Here is a 13,988-nt window from a genome sequence, read left to right on the forward strand (position 1 = left end):
GCCCCTCGGGGCCCCTCTGGCCCAAGGGCCCCGATGCGGTCGCAACCTCTGCAACCCCTATTGCTACGCCCCTGGCAGATTGGAATTAAGCCTATCAAGATCAGCAGGAAGTGCATTTGATTGGCCATTTTCAAGTTGCTTACAATTTTCATTAAATTTACATTACAGCAGCTCATTGACCATCTGTAGCTGTAAAGGTGGCCACTAATAATCTAATCTTTTTCCTCCAATTTTACCAAATCTATGTAGTATAAGGGTAAATTGAGTGAATATATTGAATAGATAATTTAAGCAGTTCCTTATATTATATAGAAATGGTAATATTGAATGAAAACAATTGGATCATTGGTGGCCACCAATAAAGTATCCACCAACAATACAATATGCAGAATTATTGTTTACAAACGATTATTCATATGAATGATTGGAAATGATTGCTTGGGACCACTAATGAACAAACATCTCCTAACTAGTGTTGGGCGAACACCTGGATGTTCGGGTTCGGGCCGAACAGGCCGAACATGGGCCAGATGTTCGGCATGTTCGGCCCGAACCCCGAACTCAATGGAAGTCAATGGGACCCCCGAACATGCCCATTTTGGGGGCCCTATGGGGTCACAGGCATAAGGGGGGAGCATGCCCCGATCGCGGGGGGGGGTCGGAAATTCCCCCACCCCCTCCGCTAGCGCTCCCCCCTCTGCCCGCTTCCCCATAAAAAAAGTTTAATGCAAGTTAAATAGTACCGGTGGCTGGCAGTGGAGTGAGGAGGAGGAGTCCGAGTAGGAGAGCGACGCGTTGAGGCCGGGCAGCGGGCGGTTCAGCGGTAGTACCCTTGTGGTACTTCCGCCCTTTCTCTGACCTCACGTCCTCTGCATACGAGGGTACGCGTCACGCGTACCCTCGTATGCGTCATCACGTAGAGGACGTGAGGTCAGAGAAAGGGCGGAAGTACCACAAGGGTACTACCGCTGAACCGCCCGCTGCCCGGCCTCACTGCGTCACTCTCCTACTCGGACTCCTCCTCCTCACTCCACTGCCAGCCACCGGTACTATTTAACTTGCATTAAACTTTTTTATGGGGAAGCGGGCAGAGGGGGGAGCGCTAGCGGAGGGGGTGGGGGGAATTTCCGACCCCCCCCCCCCCGCGATCGGGGCATGCTCCCCCCTTATGCCTGTGACCCCATAGAGGGGCCGTATTCGGCCGAACAGGGCCCTGTTCGGCCGAACAGGGGCCCTGTTCGGCCAGCCATTGAGCAGTTCGGGCGAACCCGAACAGTTTGGCCGAACACCATTAGGTGTTCGGCCGAACTCGAACATCACCCGAACAGGGTGATGTTCTGCAGAACCCGAACAGTGGCGAACACTGTTCGCCCAACACTGCTCCTAACCAGAAAATCGAATCTATTTCATTAATCTGATCAGATTGGTTAGGTGTTTTTTTGTCCGTTAGTGGTCCCAAACAATGATTTCTGATCATTCATACTAAGATTAATTTGTACACGACCGTTCTGCAAATTGTATCGTCAGAGGCCACCTTTAGACTGTGCTTGATACTGTATATGGGCACTATGGGCTACGGTAATAACACTTATTTTACTCGTCTTAGAATTATGGGTAAAAAAAAAAAAATACACCAGCATTGGTAAATGTGAATGACCATATTGTCCAAAGGAACCAATCATTTAACATAAATCAGAATTTCTGCAGAGAAATTGTTAATTCTGAGTAACATGAGTAGAACGTCTGTTATTTTGAAGGTATACAAGAGCAAACATTTGAAACTAATCTCTTGAAATGTTTTATTGGAATATAAATTGTCAGGCTGTTGTAGGTCAGATATGACAATCAATTTCTTGAGATGATGGTGGAAGTTTAGAAAAAGTTGTTACTCTCCGAATCTGTGAAGAGAGATGTTCATGTTATTATTAGAAGAATTGCTAAATTTTATAGAATGTATACATCAGTAAGACATATTGAATTATAGTTTAGACTTAATGTCAGGTGCGGTGATGGAGCCATGGATGGAGGTTTTGCTCATGGGGTTGAAAAGACAAGTTCTAGCATCAGATAGACACAAGAAGACACAGGAAACCAGTATATTGGAGAGTTCGTCTTTCTCTGACTACTGAAACTCCTTGGAAAAGCAAAGACCTCAGTGGAGAAACTGCCTAAGAGTAGGTCCACACTAGGCCCATTTGCAGAACGGACCGGCGGTCTGTGATCCAGTAAAACTTCAACGCAAATGGATCCGTGCTGCCCTTTTGCAGCAAACGTTTTTGATCCACTTGCGTTTTTTTCCCTCCCACCAAAAAACAGATGGCTGCAGCCAGGACCCTAATAGATGTTCCCACGTAGCCTAAGGGGGTAGGGAGCCCAGCAGCGCGGAGGGGGGTCGACCCCCTCACCTGGGTCCCCCCGCTCCCCCCTCTAGCTATTTGCTGCAAAAGTGTAGCAAGTGAGTGAGCAGGGAAGCATCTTACTTCCTCTGCTCGCCGTGACTTCCTGCAATACTGCCCTCTAGTGGGCGGCATTGCCGGAAGTCACGCGGTGAGCAGAGGAAGAAAGGTAAACTTCCCCTCTCATTCGCTTACTTTTGCCACAAATAGCTGGATGAGTGTTAGGTCTTGTTAGGTCTTCAGTCTCTGTTGACCCTTCCACCGAAGGTGGAGGAGATGTTACCCAGTAGTGGAATATAAGCTCCCACGAGTGTTCACCAGTATACCCTGAAGGGAACACTGGACTTAGCTGCCTATTGTTCGCCAGGTCACTACTGGGTTAATCTCGGCTGGTGGTCGAGAGAACAGCGACACTAGTTGTGGAGAAGACTTGGTCAGACGGTAGCCAAAGGTTTAGGACTGGCGGCGTTCAGCAGAAGTCAGGGTCACGAGTCAAGGGTCGGGGCAGGTGGCAATCAGCGGGAGTCCGGTATCAAGCCAAGGGTCAGGGCAGGTGGCAGTCAGCGGAGGTCCGGGTCACAAGCCAAAGGTCACAACTGGAAGTCCAACAAGATATCAAGAGCAGGAGCAAGGGTTCACCGGGTACGGTTAGCCAAGCTGTCAGAATGAGCAGCACTGTAGTTGAGGGCAGTGTTGCTTTTATACTGAGCATTGGCGCCCGAAAACAGCACTCTGTACATGCACAGAGCGTTTGCAACATATTGCAAGACTTTGTGCGCGTAACAGTTTGTGCGCATGCACGTACCAGGTAACGCCATATGCCGCCGTGCAAGGAGAGAGTACACAAAACTCAGCGAGTCCCCACGTGTGCGCACGAAGGAATGCGCATGGGAACGCCGCAGTCAGCCACCATGGTCTGTGTAACAAGGGGGGAGTGGGGTTGGGGGACCCAGGTGAGGGAGGGGGGCGACCACCCTCGCTACTGCTGTGCCCGATACCCCTGTCCTGGCTGCTACCCCATCAGGCTTCCTGTGGACACCTATTGGGGTGACATGAAGGGGAGGAGCAGGCAGTAGGCAATGCGGATCTCTGTCCATTTTGTGTGCAAGAATAGCCTGTGTAGAGGAAGATCCATTTTTTCACCTCCCTCCACTACCCCTGCGTGAATCAGGACCCATGTGCGGTGCAGGAAAATGCAGCAAATCCAGACCTTCTGTTCAGGTTTTGAAAACGGGTCGCCACAAACGCAGACAGATCCGTTTTTTGTTTAGGTAAAGAGGGCTGCTATTTTTAACATTGCTATCCATGGCTCCGGTTTTGATCAGGTTTTAAAAATGGAGCCACGGATACGTTCCCGGACCTAGTGGAAGTGGGAACCTACTCTCAGTCCTGAAAACTAGGCTCAGTTCAAACTCTCAAACATCCAACCTGAGCAGACAGTGTAGTGTCCGCTACGAAGGTCAAAGTAAATGCATTTCCACCATCTCATTCTAGTAGAAATGCATCTATGTCTGGAAATTTCATGCATGTCAGGACTTCGCGTTTCGCTAATCCATTTTAGACTGATAAGTGTGAACGTATCCTTTAAATTACATTGGATCTTTCAACTGTCCATTTTCTAATCTAGCAAAATGGCCATTTGTGGAGGGGAGTTGCTTCTTGCCGCCCTCTAATTATTGTCGTCTTGAAGCACGGTATTCATGTTGCTTCATGGAAGAACCCCCCCTGGTTCTAATGCCTCACAAAACAATGTGGCAGACCAGTCTCGAAGGTAAGAACCAACTGCTGAGGGTAGATTCTCTCAGTTGACTACTGATACCCTTTAGAGTAAAGGTAAGCACCAGGAGATGCCTGCACACATAGGCTAGATAGTTGAGTTTTGTATGTGTGTGTGTCACTTTGTGATATCGCTAGTGTTGGGCGAACATCTAGATGTTCGGGTTCGGGCCGAACAGGCCGAACATGGCCGCGATGTTCGGGTGTTCGACCCGAACTCCGAACATAATGGAAGTCAATGGGGACCCGAACTTTTGTGCTTTGTAAAGCCTCCTTATATGCTACATACCCCAAATTTACAGGGTATGTGCACCTTGGGAGTGGGTACAAGAGGAAAAAAAAATTTAGCAAAAAGAGCTTATAGTTTTTGAGAAAATCGATTTTAAAGTTTCAAAGGGAAAACTGTCTTTTAAATGCGGGAAATGTCTGTTTTCTTTGCACAGGTAACATGCTTTTTGTCGGCATGCAGTCATAAATGTAATACATATAAGAGGTTCCAGGAAAAGGGACCGGTAATGCTAACCCAGCAGCAGCACACGTGATGGAACAGGAGGAGGGTGGCGCAGGAGGAGAAGGCCACGCTTTGAGACACAACAACCCAGGCCTTGCATGAGGACAAGAAGCGTGCGGATAGCATGCTTTGTACCACCATGCAGTCATAAATGTAATAAAGATAAGTGGTTCAATAAACAGGGACCACGCGGCAACGCTAACCCAGCAGCAGCACACGTGATGGAACAGGAGGAGGCGCAGGAGGAGAAGGCCACGCTTTGTGAGACACAACAACCCAGGCCTTGCATGAGGACAAAAAGCGTGCGGATAGCATGCTTTGTACCGCCATGTAGTCATAAATGTAATAAAGATAAGAGGTTCAATAAACAGGGACCACGCGGCAACGCTAACCCAGCAGCAGCAGCAGCACACGTGATGGAACAGGAGGAGGCGCAGGAGGAGAAGGCCACGCTTTGTGAGACACAACAACCCAGGCCTTGCATGAGGACAAAAAGCGTGCGGATATAGCAGCAATGCTTTTTGCCGCCATGCAGTCATAAATGTAATACAGATGAGAGGTTCAATAAACAGGGACCGGAAACGCTAAACCATCCCAGATGTTCATCGGTCATGTTACTTGGTTGGGGTCCAGGAGTGTTGCGTAGTCGTTTCCAATCCAGGATTGATTCATTTTAATTTGAGTCAGACGGTCTGCATTTTCTGTGGAGAGGCGGATACGCCGATCTGTGATGATGCCTCCGGCAGCACTGAAACAGCGTTCCGACATAACGCTGGCTGCCGGGCAAGCCAGCACCTCTATTGCGTACATTGCCAGTTCGTGCCAGGTGTCTAGCTTCATGCCCGGTTTCAGGTCCAGCGGTGCCAGCCACAAATCCGTCTGTTCCTTTATTCCCCTCCAAATTTCCTCCCCTGTGTGCTGCTTATCCCCAAGGCAGATCAGCTTCAGCAACGCTTGCTGACGCATGCCAACAGCTGTGCTGCACTGCTTCCACGATCCTACTGCTGCTGGTGCTGGGTTAGCATTTCCGGATGAGGTACAGCTTTGAGATGCGTTGGAGGAGAAGGAGTCAGAGAGGTAGGTGCTGCTGTTGTTATCCAGCTGTTTGCGGCGTGGGCAACACCCGCGCCGTAGCAGGTGAGGAATCGCTGCCAGGCTCCACAAGGTTCACCCAGTGCGCGGTAAGGGAGATGTATCGACCCTGGCCGAACGCACTCGTCCAGGTGTCAGTGGTGAGGTGAACCTTGCAGGCAACGGCATTCTTCAAGCTTCGGGTTATTTAGCTGACCACGTGCTCATGCAACTCAGGCACTGCAGAGCGCGCAAAGTGGTAGCGGCTGGGAACCACGTAACGTGGGATGGCCACTGACATCATGCCCTTGAAGCTGTTTGTCTCCACCACTCGATATGGCAGCATTTCGCAGGCCAGAAGCTTGGCTATGCTGGCTGGCTGTTACTGCCACGGCCCGGGGGTCATTTGCTGGCAATTTCCTCTTGTGCTCAAACATCTCAGAAACAGACAACTCAACCGTAGCGCTGCACACCGAAGGGCTGTTGGTTGTTGTGTTTGATGAACACTGGGAGACCTCAAGAGCACTAGTCCGGAAAGTGACAGTGTCAGCATCGTCTGATGTTTGTGAATGTTGTGAACCACGCAATGGCTGGGCTACTGCTGCTGCTGAGGCGGGTCTGGTGGTGAGTCTGGTGAACCCAAGGGAGGCAGTGTTGCTGGTGGTACCCTGTCCTGCCGCGTTTGCCCACAGAGTGGGATGTTTGGATAGAATGTGGCGGCTCATGCTGGTGGTGGAGAGGTTGTTAATACTTTTCCCCCTGCTCAGGCGGGTCTTGCACACCTTGCAAATCGCCATGGTAACATCCTCAGTGCAGTCTTCAAAGAAAGCCCAGACTTTAACTGGCTGAGGACTCGGACCTCGTGCGTGATGTGCTGGTGCTGCTTAACCCACTGCTGGACGCTTGAGAGGTCATCCAAGTAATTATCTGGTCCTGTTCTTTTGGATCTGTGAGGGTTGTTGTCCTGGACAACATGGGCAGTATTGAGTGGGTTTTCTTGGGTGCTCCCCTGTGGCCTGTACGTGAACCGTCAGGGGAAACACCTCTTCCCTTGCCCCTCCCTCTTTCACCGGATTTCTTCCTCATTTCACTTATCCTTAAAGTACACGCTGACTGGCAGCAGTACAGTGGCAGTACAGAAATGCTATACAGTGGTGGGTGAGCGGTGTACCACTATTGTCAGCAGTGACACAGAGCACAATGCTATACAGTGGCGGGTGAGCGGTGTACTACTGTTCCCAGCAGACACAGAGTGGAAGTAAACACAATGCTATATAGTGTGGCTGAGCCGTGTACACAGAGTGGCATTAAACACAATGCTATATAGTCTGCTATATAGTCACCCCGAACAGGGTGATGTTCTGCAGAACCCGAACAGTGGCAAACACTGTTCGCCCAACACTACTGGGAGGGAACGCAGATTTTAGTACCTAAACACACGATACAACATGTTTTCCGGGGTCGGACTCTGAGGCACATACAGATGGTCCCGATCATCATCCTCATCATACAACTCTTCTCCTGAGTCTGACCCACCCACCACCTCTGCCACCCCAACATCCCCAGACACAGACCCCTCATCGTCCTCAACATTAACTTGGGATGCTGGCCTGAGCCAGACCTCCTCCTCCACATCAGGCCCCATCATCTCCTCAATGGCAGCCCTCATTAATCGCTCTGGCGACGGACTGATGGACACAACGTTCTCCTCCGGGGAGGGCTGCTGCTGACCACTGGCTGCTGGGGTGGATGTTATAGCTTGCGTGGGGCGTTGGCTGTTGCTGTTGTTGGGAGTGCTGCTCACAGCGGAGGTCTCTGGGGAACTCATGTTGAGCTCATATAGTGGTTGACGGTGAGTGGAGTATTACTGATCCCAGCAATATACACACTGACTGGCAGAGTACGCAATGCTATATAGTGTGGCTGAGCGAGGTACACAGAGTGGCAGTAAACAGAATGCTATATAGTGTGGCTGAGCGAGCGGTGTACCACTATTCCCAGCAGACACAGAACAGTGAACAGAATGCTATATAGTGTGGCTGAGCGAGCGGTGTACCACTATTCCCAGCAGACACAGAACAGTGAACAGAATGCTATATAGTGTGGATGAGCGAGCGGTGTACCACTATTCCCAGCAGACACAGAACAGTAAACAGAATGCTATATAGTGTGGCTGAGCGAGCGGTGTACCACTATTCCCAGCAGACACAGAACAGTGAACAGAATGCTATATAGTGTGGCTGAGCGAGCGGTGTACCACTATTCCCAGCAGACACAGAACAGTGAACAGAATGCTATATAGTGTGGCTGAGCGAGCGGTGTACTACTGTTCCCAGCAGACACAGAACAGTACACAGAATGCTATATAGTGTGGCTGAACGAGCGGTGTACTACTGTTCCCAGCAGACACAGAACAGTACACAGAATGCTATATAGTGTGGCTGAACGAGCGGTGTACCACTATTCCAAGCAGACACAGAACAGTGAACAGAATGCTATATAGTGTGGCTGAGCGAGCGGTGTACCACTATTCCCAGCAGACACAGAGTGGCAGTAAACAGAATGCTATATAGTGTGGCTGAGCGAGGTACACAGAGTGGCAGTAAACAGAATGCTATATAGTGTGGCTGTGCAAGCGGTGTACTACTATTCCCAGCAGACACAGAGTGGCAGTAAACAGAATGCTATATAGTGTGGCTGAGCGAGGTACACAGAGTGGCAGTAAACAGAATGCTGAGCGAGCGGTGTACTACTATTCCCAGCAGCGACACACAATGACTGGGGGGGACCCTGGCTAGCGTGGCTGGAGCGCGAACTACCCTGCCTGCCTACCCAAAGCTAAACCCACAGACAAATGGCGGAGATATGACGTGGTTCGGGTATTTATTTACCCGAACCACGTGACAGTTCGGCCAATCAGAGCGCGTTCGGGTCCGAACCACGTGACCCGTTCGGCCAATCACAGCGCTAGCCGAACGTTCGGGGAACGTTCGGCCATGCGCTCTTAGTTCGGCCATATGGCCGAACGGTTTGGCCGAGCACCGTCAGGTGTTCGGCCGAACTCGAACATCACCCGAACAGGGTGATGTTCTGCAGAACCCGAACAGTGGCGAACACTGTTCGCCCAACACTAATATCGGCACACCCATTGGAACTTTCAATCGCCACCAATGGTCAGCTTTGCAGAAGGAACATTTATACTTTTGCCAGACTTGCCTACTCAGACTTGCACCTCAGCAACATAAACAGCAAAAGCATAAAGATCGATCATCTCTGCAGCAACATAAGTGAATGTAAAATTTAAATAAATAAAATACCTGAGCTGCAAGGAGAATTATATTCAGACTCTGCGTGCTCATCTGCAGTAAAATAAGGACAATAATGTTATAGGAAGACCAAATAACATAACATAACAGTTATTAAAGAAAGGAAAGAACAATAGATTTGGGGGTCATTACTTAGTTGAATTCTAAAAACTAGCCTCTGGACATTCAAACCTTTTGCTTGACCCACTGAGTTGTGCTGCCATTTTTGCCTGAGGAAACGGGGTCACGCCTGCGAAACGCGTCGCATTTGTGGAGTTGATTAAATTATTTGTCAATACTGTTTTATCGAGACTTAAGTGAGTTTTCTTTTTTTTTTGTAAGAGGGAGGCAAGTCCACCCTAACACCCCCCTCTGCTTTTAAGCGGTTTTTAAAACATTTTACTCTACTCTGGTGCCTCTGTATACCGAGTTTTTGCTTATCTTCTAGTCCACCCTGGGTGGAGAGGTGCATCCCCATATACTATCACAGACAGCGATTTCTTAACCTGAGTGGGGTCAGGTCCTAATGATCCCCACCTGCATTTAAAGTGGTTGCCTATGGGTAACCCGTGTTTGTGAGTATATACACATAAAATTGTATTGAACTCTTCATTTTACCTGCCAATACTGCACTATATTGGGCTCTCAATTCTCTTCTTGTTTTTAAGCACACTAGAGAAAGTGTGTTTTATGGTTTTAATATGATACTACAGTGACTTTCAGTGTGTGATATACTTTTTGACTAAAGCTCGATTGTGATTTTGAAGCAGAGGCTGATTCTACATTTTTTCACATCAATAGTTTACACATTGAGTAACCAAAACCCTCATTGCAATTTTGAACGAACAGTCAATGCAACCTTCTTAATTTAATTGATAGATTGTTAAAAAAATGTTGTTGTGTATTGACATTACTTGATAAGTTTAAATTTATTTGATTGCTTGTTACATTTCTCATAACATCCATCAACAGCTTGTAAAGACATACCTGGGCTACTGGAATCATAGACCTTCACGATTGCTGGTTGCAGGTTGTCCACATAGTCTTCTTGTATAGTACTGAACACTAAGGTCACGGGCTCAAACTGCGTAAGCTGTGGATGAACCAGAGGAGGGAAAGGAGTGCATACAGTACATACTGTAGGTTTGAAATCTTAAAGCAGAAAAATGGGGAGGGGGAAAACACGAGGGGACCCCAATCACCTTCACATAGCTGATCTTCAGCCAGTATTGTTCCCACAGAGCCATGAACCAAGTGCCAATTAATTAACACACTAGCTGCCATTGAGTGTGTTTGCTGTGGATGGCAAAATGTGCACAATTCCACAAGTTATTGAAGTAAAGAGCCTCGCTCAGAAAATACTTATCGTGACCATTCATTCACGTTTAGCGTTTGGGATTTTCTGCACGTTTTTAAATTGCACAGCTCTCCGCTTTTTCTGGCACAACGCATGCGTTCTCAATTACAGTATATGCCACCACAAACAACGAATCATGAAACGATCTGTTCATCCCTGTGACCTCTCTGTGCGCACTGGCGCACCACTGTACGTAGCAAACATTGCTGGGAGCATCCTGGGCACGTTATTCCAATTTCTTTATTTATTTATTTTTCCTTGCTTTTTAAACTATTTCTAGTGGGAAATTTCCATTTTTTATGAAATAATTAACAATGCCATTCAGGGGAATCACTGGCCCAATACAATAATAAAAAAAAAAATTCACAGACTTTTTTACTTGGTAAAATGTTTACAGTGGACATCTACAGTAGCAATAAAAAGTATGTGGACCCTTTGTAATTATACGGATTTCTGCACAAATTAATCATAAGATGCAATCTGATCTTCATCTAAGTCACAACAATAGACAATTACAGTCTGCTTAAACTAATACCACACAAATAATTAAATGTTTCTGTAACGAATGTGGAATCGTCTCCGTGGTCAGCGCACCAGACGTGCGCTGACGCGGCGGATTTCCTCCACAAGCGTATAATTGAGGACACCCAGGATAGGTGCTATGCACCCGCAGAGGGCAATTCCCACCGGCAGATGGCGCTGTGGAGTGCAGGCGAACACAGCCGCTGCACAGCCACAGATGCCAAATGGGAATTGTACAGATCCAGGACAAGGTACAATCAGGCAGGGCTGGATAGCCCACAGGGAACAGAGCAAAGGGACAGAACCAATGTGTGCCCACCAAACTAGTCGCCACCCAGCAACGGCGAACACACAACGGCGGAAACGAAGTAGGAAACGCAATCGCAAGAATGGCGATTGCCAATAGCGACACAAGACTGAGCAAGACAGAGCACCAGGGTAGCAAAGGCACAGCAAATCATACAAAGAGAAAGATAAGGAAAATAACAAACGCTAGCTGAACGCGAACACCGCACTCATTCGCAACAGTGCACGCGTTCGTGCGCGGTCTCCGCGTGTTACGCACAACAGAGACAAGCACGCCTAACTAACCAAAGACAGACAAACACGAAACAGAGAACGCGAGCGCTTGCTTAACGGTTACCTCACCCGAGCCTACAGCAAGCGTTCGTATCAGACAAGACAGACAAACGTGAAACAGGAACTAGGCAGAAAGGATCCACCGCTCTTCCGTCAGAGCAAGTGTGATCCAAGCAGAAACACAGATCAGAAAGATCCACAGCCGCTACCGCTAGCGGTTAGTGTGATCCAGGAAGACAGATCAGAAGGATCCACAGCACTAGCGCTAGGCGAGTGCGATCCAGGCAGACAGAGTAGCAGAACAGAAGGATCCACAGCACTAGCGAAAGTGACTAGCGCGATCCAGGTACAGAGTAGCAAAACAGAAGGATCCACAGCACTAGCGAAAGTGACTAGTGCGATCCAGGTACAGAGTAGCAGAACAGAAGGATCCACAGCACTAGCGAAAGTGACTAGCGCGATCCAGGTACAGAGTAGCAGAACAGAAGGATCCACAGCACTAGCAAAAGTGACTAGCGCGATCCAGGTACAGAGTAGCAAAACAGAAGGATCCACAGCACTAGCGAAAGTGACTAGCACGATCCAGGTACAGAGTAGCAGAACAGAAGGATCCACAGCACTAGCGGAAAGTGGCTAGCGCGATCCAAGGAGACAGATCAGAAGAGATAGCTGATAGCAACCGCTGCACCAGCTATACTCCAAGAACAGAGATCAGAACCATTTCCTGTCGACCACTGCTGGGACAGGACAATCGCAACAGAACAAACAAACAGATAATCAATCCTAACTGCACTAAGGAAACCTGCCTAGTGCAGTTTTCCAGGAATTACTCTAAGATAATTTCAACAAGAAGTAGCATGGCTGACATTCTCTAGGAGTGTTTACTACAAACCCTGAAGGAATGACCAGCAAAGGACTGTGGGTAATCCCAACCTTTATACTGCCAGTCATCACAGGAGGCAGGTAGGGGATTTGCATAACGAATGTATGCAAATTCCTCAGCAGCAAGCTGCAATACTGACAAAGAGTCTCTCTTAAAGAGACCTGCAGAATGCAGACCTGAACAGTGGTCAAAAAGCTGCCTGTCTGCACAGGCAGCTGAGCAGATTCTCACAGTTTCGATGTTTTTATTGAACACACTATGGAAACATTCACAGTCCAGGTGGAAAAGGTAACAGTAAAAGGTAATTTCCAATATTTCATGCATTATAGGAAAATTATTATTATTATTTTGGATTTATATAGCTCCATCATCTTCAAATGCCACAAAAACAGATGCCAAGGAAACAATGGTCACATTTTCTTTGCATTTGATATGAATACTGGTGTGAACAAGGTCTAAATTGGAAGAATTAACCATTTCAGCCCGCGGGGATTTTTCACCTTATGCATCAGAGCAATTTTCACCTCCCATTCAATCGCTAATAACTTTATCGCTACTTAACACAATTTATTGATCTATATCAGTGGTTCCCAACCTTTTCCGGCCCGGGGAACACTGTCTGACCAAATTTTTCTCCGGGGAACGGCGCGGGGGGGTGGGGGGGGGGGGGGTGTGGCGAGGATGCGGTCCCCGGTTGTTTGCGCGACCTAGTAAACAGTGCTGTGCGCAGCAGGCTATGTGGGGGGGGGGGCTGGGGTGCGGCTACATAGCTAGCATAGTTGCCCCAGTGTAGGGAGTTTAGTTGCCTCAGTGTAGCTAGTATAGTGCCCCAGTATAGCCAGTATAGTGCCCCAGTATAGTGCCCCAGTATAGCCCCCCAGTATAGCTAGTATAGTGCCCCAGTATAGCCAGAAGAGTGCCCCAGTATAGTGCCCCAGTATAGCTAGTATAGTGACCCAGAATAGTGCCCCAGTATAGCCAGTATAGTGCCCCAGTATAGCCAGTATAGTGCCCCAGTATAGCCAGTTTAGTGCCCCAGTATAGCCAGTTTAGTGCCCCAGGATAGTCAGTATAATGCCCCAGGATAGTTCCCCCCGCCCGTCCCCGCCGCTATAATTACCTTAACAGCTTCCGCTCTCCCCTCTCCGGCGCGTGTATATTCAAGCAGCGTATCTCCGGCTGCTCTGTGTGATGCGGAAGGAAGCAGGGCAGCGGCTTCCTGTAACGGCGATATGTATCGCCGTTACTATGGTAACCGAGCCCTGCCTCCTGCGCATCACATACAGAGCAGCCGGGAGATACGCTGCTAGAATAAATACATGCGCTGGAGAGGGGAGAGCGGCCGCTGCTAAGGTAATAGCAGCGGTGGCCGCGGGGACGGGCGAGAGGGGGATAAGAGGACGGCACACCAGGCAACGTTCCGCGGCACACTAGTGTGCCGCGGAACACTGGTTGAAAAACGCTGATCTATATCTTGTTTTTTTCGCCACTAATTAGGCTTGCTTTGGGCTTACTTTGGCTTGCTTTGGGTGGTACATTTTGCTAAGAATTATTTTTTATAAATGCATTTTAACAGGATTAATAAGAA

General features: G+C 48.5%; 1 protein-coding gene across 1 annotated transcript in view; it reads right to left on the bottom strand.

The window, feature by feature from the left end:
• Nucleotides 1-1,782: 1,782 nt before the first annotated feature.
• Nucleotides 1,783-13,988, bottom strand: part of LOC137535930 (alpha-2-macroglobulin-like) — a 203,547-nt gene continuing 191,341 nt past the window's right edge. The window contains exons 34-36 of the mRNA XM_068257820.1: nucleotides 10,047-10,152; nucleotides 9,072-9,113; nucleotides 1,783-1,898 (exon numbers count right to left, since the gene is read on the bottom strand). Coding sequence (XP_068113921.1) covers nucleotides 1,873-1,898; nucleotides 9,072-9,113; nucleotides 10,047-10,152 — 174 coding nt within the window. The 3' untranslated portion in view covers nucleotides 1,783-1,872. The remainder of the gene's footprint in view (nucleotides 1,899-9,071; nucleotides 9,114-10,046; nucleotides 10,153-13,988) is intronic.

Source organism: Hyperolius riggenbachi, chromosome 10 (genome assembly GCF_040937935.1).
Source record: "Hyperolius riggenbachi isolate aHypRig1 chromosome 10, aHypRig1.pri, whole genome shotgun sequence".
Taxonomy (NCBI): domain Eukaryota; kingdom Metazoa; phylum Chordata; class Amphibia; order Anura; family Hyperoliidae; genus Hyperolius; species Hyperolius riggenbachi.